Source organism: Montipora foliosa, chromosome 12 (assembly GCF_036669935.1).
Source record: "Montipora foliosa isolate CH-2021 chromosome 12, ASM3666993v2, whole genome shotgun sequence".
Taxonomy (NCBI): domain Eukaryota; kingdom Metazoa; phylum Cnidaria; class Anthozoa; order Scleractinia; family Acroporidae; genus Montipora; species Montipora foliosa.
Window position 1 is genome coordinate 6,290,704 of NC_090880.1, and position 7,500 is coordinate 6,298,203.

General features: G+C 38.6%; 1 protein-coding gene across 1 annotated transcript in view; it reads left to right on the forward strand.

Annotated features, from left to right (window-relative positions):
• The window catches only part of LOC137978903 (MAM and fibronectin type III domain-containing protein 1-like), a 34,091-nt gene that overhangs the window by 22,775 nt on the left and 3,816 nt on the right, over window positions 1-7,500 (forward strand). The window contains exon 2 of the mRNA XM_068826024.1: window positions 4,698-4,994. Within this exon, the coding sequence (XP_068682125.1) occupies window positions 4,698-4,994 (297 nt within the window). The remainder of the gene's footprint in view (window positions 1-4,697; window positions 4,995-7,500) is intronic.

A 7,500-nucleotide genomic window follows, 5' to 3' on the forward strand; every position in this document is an offset into this window, starting at 1 on the left:
AAAATATAAATATATGACAAAATGAACTGTTGCAAAAATTGTCATTCTCAATGTTTTGATCGTTTTATGTTCAATAAAAAAAATAAAAGCAGAACAAACAAAAAAAAAAGAAATAGAACAAAAACAAGAGTAATAAAAGAAGATTGGCAAAGTATAATGTATTCTGGCTATTTTGAACGCACCATGTATAGTACTTCAAAAGAAAAGAAAATATAAATATATGACAAAATAAACTGTTGTAAAAATTGTCATTCTCAATGTTTTGATCGTTTTACGTTCAATATAAAAAAATAAAAGCAGAACAAAAACAGGAGTAATAAAAGAAGATTGGATGATAAACTTTTATGTAAGAAAAATTAAACAAAAAGATGATGATTTAAAAGATACTTTTTTTGATCGTGGTCATAAACTTACAATTTTATTGGCAGAAAAATGGTAACAAAAAAAAAACATTCAACCAACAATAACATACAGACTGGAAATGTTATAGAGATGATTTCAATTCTTGGATTCCATTGACGGATTTGACGGATGTATAAAAATATTGTAGTCAAATCGTAGTATATGCTGTAATTATTGCCTTTATTGGTAGTAAAAATATTATGTATTCTGACTATTTAAAATGCACTTAATTTTAACATAAAAAATATTTTCTAAGATAAGAGTACAATATAATGGATAAAGCAGAGATTGATTTTTATAGCAGCGAATTTGAAAAGGATTATGATCCTAATCCTAAATTAGATGAATATGATTTAAATGATAGCTTTATTGATGATTCAAGAGAAAGTCAAAGTCAGTATTCATCCACAGTAAGCGAAACAGATGTTTCAGATGATGAAATTGACATCCAAAATATGATAAAAACGATTTTGACTATTGCTTGATAATAATGGTGATATGATACAAAAACATAAAAATATATATATATTACTATATAGAAATGATTATTAAGCAGAATGACGACAAAATAAAAAATAATCAATCGGATGAATTAAAAATAGTAGCTTCGATATTTAATGATGTTATTGAAAATAGAATGCTTAAATATGATCAAAATTTTGTTAAAATTATTGTTGGCGAAAGCAAAGAAATTTTAATAAAATTTAATAAAAATACTCAAATTAATGATGAAGATTTTGAATTTGTTGACTAGTGTATCAAGACTTGAGCTCATAAATTGAAAGCTGTCACTAAATGTTAAATGATTGCCAAGCATAAAAGCAATATATTTTTCTATATTATTTGGAATAGCATTAATATTCATTTGACATAGTTTTCCTTTTTTGTTTTTGTAAGTGTGATTTTAAGTTTAGCCAACTTGTTGCATAATAAAGTGACTGTCATATCCCCTTAAATTATGAAAAATAACAGGAATTCTCTCAGTCAGTGGGAAATTAAGATTACAATCTTGGTGAGCTGAACCTATATTTTTTCTATTCACATGGCAATGGTCTCTTACTCTAATGTCTTTATCAGTATATTTGTTATTGCAAATGTGGCATGCCTCAGCTTTTTTGAAATTTATTTCATCTTCATCAATCATGTTTTTATGGTTTGTTAAATTTGTTTTTCATAACATTTTTACAGTATTTAACGTCATCAGGCATCTTTTTGCCAATGTATATATATATCATTACAAGTAGAGCGAAAACAAAGTAAACACACAAGGCAAAGATCAACTGTCGCTACTCTGAGTTTCACACCAGTTGCCGATCTTCAGGCAACTGGCAGTTCAAATTTATTACAAGCGCATATAAACAAAGGTAAACAATGGTGTTATATTACATGACGACATTTACTAAACATTTCGGAGCGTCTATTAAGAATATTGTTTGAACGATCTTTCATGGTCATCTGCTTTTTTTTTGCTCTGATAGTGTAGTGGTGATCACACCCAACCGGTAATCAGGGGGACGTGGGTTCAAATCCCGCTCAGGGCATAAAAAGGTTTTCTGCCAAGGAAAAATGTCTTCCAGGGGTTGTCCGTCCTTGGTCCTTTCAAAACTTCATTAATTAATTACATTTCGCCAAGGCTTGGACTGTGAATCCATTTGTGATCCTCCTGGGGAGCAGGGATGCGCTGTTGGCTCCAGAGACCTTCTTAACTATATATCTATATACATATATAGAGAGAGAGACCACGGAATGTAGTCTATCTATGGATAGTTTACTTAGGACGTAAAGCCCCACTAATTCACAGACCTCGGCACCATCGAAGCAACCCATTGTGACATCGAACAGCGAGTTTGGCCCTTTCCTTACCCCTGTGTCACTGCTGTCAAACAGTAGTGGGGCTATCCACCCTTGCCAACAAAGCGTCCATAGGCCTATACAGAGACGATGGCCTCGCTGTAGTTAGCAACATCAGCGGACCCACCCTAGATCGCTTGAGAAAGCGCATAACTGCTCTCTTTAAAGAAGAAAACCTTTCAATACTAATCGAAACGAGCCTATTTTCCACCGACTTTCTGGACGTAACGCTGGATTTACGGAGAGAAAAGTACCACCCCTACAGAAAACCCAACAACAAACTATCATACATCAACGCACAGTCGAATCATCCACCCACCATCATCAAAGAGCTGCCAATAATGGTCAACAAAAGAATATCTGACCTGTCTTGCGACAAAGACGAATTCGACAAAGCCAAAGATGTCTACGAATTGGCGTTTAAGGAAAACGGGCACAACGCAACCTTCAAGTACGAGCCCGCCAAGCAAAACAGCAAACGGAAAAGGAACCGTCAACGCAAAATCCTCTGGTTCAATCCACCATACAACCTGCAAGTCAAGACCAACATCGGAAAAAAATTCATCTATCTGATCAAGAAACACAAAGGCCACAAGCTTCACAAAATTCTAAACACGAACACAATCAGGCTTAGCTACTGCTGCACAACCAACATGACAGGCATTATTAGGCAACACAATGCAAAAGTATTAAACGCCACGAAAACGCCTAACGAAGCGCGGCTATGCAGGGTTGAGCAGTCGATAGCTTTACATGTGTAAACTGAATGCTGAAGCTAGTTGTCTTTGAAATTTCAAGTTCTTACGGCTATTCCAAGAACTGGCCGAGAACTGGGCCCCATACTGTATATTAAAGTTTATCTAAAAATTTCAATTTTTTGGAAGAATTATTTTGCTCCCATGACACCAAGCTGAGATTACAGAAACTAAATTAGGTGAGAAATGTTAATATCAAAGAATCCTAACAGTTACTTTTTTTCACACTGACCCGCCAGCAAACACAGGTGGAGCTCCGGCCTCATTCGTAGCCTATAATTTTAAAGCTACACCGAGACTTGACAATAAGTTTAACATGGAACCAGTTCAATCTTGTTGGACAGAAATCGATGCGAGTGAAGATAAAAGAAAAATGATGATATAGATTGACGTATTTACAAGCATTCTCCTTATAATTAAGAACAGTTTTGTAATCAGCTAAGCAATAAAATAAAAACACTGAATTAACCCAAATAGAATACCCAAATACTTGGCAACATGAAATAAACGAATATCAATGCCAGGACTCGAGAAAGGACTTGAATTTAACCCATGGACACGGGACCTGAACGTAGGAATATTGATTACTGAAACCGTCACTGTAACCACTCGACCACCACACCACTAGCTGCTTAGGGGTGATACTTTAAACACTATTTGATGATGCTGTATTACCAAACGGTAACAAACAATATTAAACACCTCAAAAGGTTGTTAACAAGCTTCACGACAAAGCTAAAAATTTAAAAATCAAAGCTTAGGCCCAATTACTCTTCAGCAGCGATATTCTGTGGGAGACTGAAATAAATCGTTTTTTCTTATGGAGCAACGTCCTGATCTCGAGTCCTGGCTCTAGTACTAGCTCGTGTCCTGACTCGGTATTAGGTAACCTCTGGCGATATGAATATAGTTTTTTCTAAAATTTAGTGATCGTACTCAAACTGAAAAGTTTTTAGATTTGCTTTTTACTGATAACATCCTACCGATCATTACTAAATCTACAAGACATAATGATCATACAGTAACACTCATTGATCATTGGGAGTGCAAGTATGGCGCAGTTGTGAGAGCACTCACCTCCCCGGGTTCGATTTTCACACCTGGTGTCAAATGTGGGTTGAGTTTTTTGGTTTATACTCTGCACCGGATATTCCGGTTTTCCCCTCTCCTCAAAAACCAACATTTGACTTGATTTGCGTTAGTTGTTAATTTCACAGTTTCCCCAATTAGTGCTCCAGTGCTAGAACGACTAGACACTTAAATAGAGTTCCTTTCTTTTCCTTTGCTTTCCTTTCCTTTCATATCTACAAAAACTTTTTACCAAATTTTATCAGTTGATATGTAAAAGGAAAACTGATTTCTTGGTACGAGATTCTTAACCCAGGTAAGAACCTAAATGAAAAGATGGAAAGGCAATCAGTACCCTGAATGAGATTATAGCCAAACTAAGCAAAGAAAGCTGGTTAAACCATGGGTCACTAACGGTATCCTAGAATCGATAAAAAAGAAACAGAAAATGTGCCGTACGCATATCTGAGATGAGTAAGGACTTGCAAAAAGATTAGGCAATATGTCGAGGGCGCGAATTGTCCAAACGCTACTCAGAGTTTGCGTATGTTGTTCATGTTTGTGGTTGGGTCGGAACAATTCTTTCCTCTTTTTCTTTTCTTTTTTTTTTTTTTGTTTTAGCCCCCACCGCCCCTGGCTGGAACTGTACAATTGGCAATAAAACTACTTCGAGCATAGCAGTTCAATGGACGGACTTCACAGTTCTTGTTAGTCGCCAAGTTCGTCACTTCCTGGTCTTGTTAAAGTTAAAGGATTATAATGGCAGCTACGCATCTCATAAGTTTGTAAATGGCAGCGAACTGGGCACAGAAATAACTGGACTTACGCCTTCATCAAGTTACAAAGTGGTAGTTTTTGGAATTGATAAAGTGGGGAAACCTTACAAAACCAAAGACGTGGAAACTAGGACGATGAACGGTATGAAAATCAAATTTCCTTCCGCTTTAGTTCATTTGGATACTCTATGTCAGCATGCCAGTTTCTTTGTCCTACAATACCTTGTCACACGCTAGTATCTATTGAAAATGTATGTTTTTTAGCTTTTCTGGGTATTTCTTGGAAATCCTGTTTCATCGTGGCTTTAAATTCGGCTTACTCCGCACCGTGGAGTCCAGGCGAGTTCTTTTTCTGAGGAATTGGATATATGGTAAGGTTTGCTCTCTCCATGAGATCTGGTCGGTCGTCTTTTGCTCCCACCATCACTGATTCGATGTATTGGAAAGTGTACAGATTCCTAATAATAATAATAATAATAATAATAATAATAATAATAATATTAATAGAATGATGAATAGTAATTCATGGCGGCGAAGTAGGGAGGCCGTGTTTTTGGTCTGTCTTCGTGTGACTTGACCAAATCGCCAACTTTCCAACTGCCAGCCAAGCCAAAAGCGCTGGAGCAACAGAACAGTATTTATAGAATACTTGCTACGTATCTTACGCTGTGATAAGTTTACGGAGGCGACTTACGGCGACCTTTTTTTTTTACCAATTTGGACTGTGTTGCCATCCAATATGTCGGACGACCATTTGAGCGAGCGAACAAGGGCTGCAAGGCGTACAACCCACCTGAAATGGACGGCACAAATGAACAGTGATGTTTTAGAGTGCAAGGCTAAGGCTAAGGAGCTGACAGAGTTACAAGATCCTCCTAGATACGCGGATGGGAAGAAACGAGGCTACATGTCTGTCCTGAAGGAGCTTTGGGGCGAGAGAGGTTATTTTCATCTTGGCCTCTCAGAATTACACCTTAGAAATCAGGCAGCATATCTGGAAAGAGTGATGGGAAATGTACAGGACACCATTCTTAGGAATGCTAAAGGAACGGAGAGTGAGACCGGACAGCCTGTAGAAGAGGGGAATTTATTATACGAAGTTCAGGAGCCATCAATAAATGAAAGCGAACAAGCCACCTCGGATTTGCATACGGCGAACGAAAACAACCATCTCGAGGGACCTCAATTTTTAGAGGAAACAAACCTTGACGCACGTGAAATCCTGGAAGGCGCGATACCGATTTTCGCTTCAGTTAACTCAAATACCGGTGATTTTAGTAGCCGAGATATTGACACGAGAGTGAAACAAAGGCCAACGCAATCAGAAATCAACACCATCAACACGGTCATCAATGAGCTCAGGAGGTGTGAAGAAGGACATACTTTAGACCCTATTCGCAATCCCTTTGGGTACTTATGGCTGGCTAATTGCATCCTTTATTCTGTTGTGGTCGCTTTTTTGATACACAAAGGATGAAAGAAAGAACCCGGGACAATGGAACGGAGGAAAAGGAAAACACCTAGTGAAAGGATTAAGGAAGCGTTTGTAAAACAAGCTACCGAGATTAGGAAAAAAATCTCCATTGCAGTAGCGGAGCTGGATAGGATAAAGGGAAATAAAAAGATCACAAACAAGGGGAAAAAGAACAGATCAATGCTCGAGAAGGAGTGTGGAAAGTTGTCAGCGGCGAGCATTGTCACATACATTGAGAGAAAAAAGTCAGACCTCCGTAAAGCGAAAAGAGCGTTTATGCGAAAGAAAAAGCAGGAGGAGGCAAGAGATTTGAACACCAGTTTCCATGCTGACCCTGGTGGTGTCTTTGCACAATTTAGCAGAATGGTCGAGCAAGACGCCGACAACAACAAGCCCAATTATAAAACAACTAAGCAAACGAGTAAGGATGACGAAAGGGTTTTTGAAAGTATTCAAGACGCCTGTAGTTACTGGAAACATCTTTGGGAGACAAGTGGCTCCACTGCGAATACTAAACCTGGGTGGTTGGTGGAAGTGAGAAGAGCGTTTGAAAAGCTAGTCCCAGTCCCTCGGCAAGACAGTTTCCAACTTAACCAGACGAAGTGTGCAGACGCGATCAAGAAAAAACGCAACTGGAGTGCCCCGGGCCCCGATAGAATTGCAAACTACTGGTGGAAAAGGGCTGTCACTTTACATGAAGGGACTGCGGCTAGCTTCAAGACCATCTTAACGAGCGAGGTCGGATATCCCAGCTGGTTCACAGGAGGGAGAACCAATCTGATCCCTAAGCCGGGCGAGCTCTCCAGTCAGAACTAGAGGCCTATAACCTGTTTGAACACGCAGTATAAGTGGTTTACCACCTGCTTATTGTCACCAATGGACGAACATCTGGAGACACACAACCTGTTAGAAGAAGAGCAAAGGGGAGCCAGGACCAAGTGCAGTGGGACCTTGGACAACTTAATGATTGACAGAATGGTTTGTCGAGATAGTCGAAATGGAAGCAGGAACCTAAGCATGGCTTGGATCGACGTGCGAAAGGCGTTCGATTCTGTAAGCCATGCTTGGTTGCAAGAAATGATGACGATGCACAAATTCCCCTTATGGATGTGCAGAACAGTGGCGAAACTGTGTGAAAGCTGGAATACGAAGATCACGGCCAGAACAAAGGAAG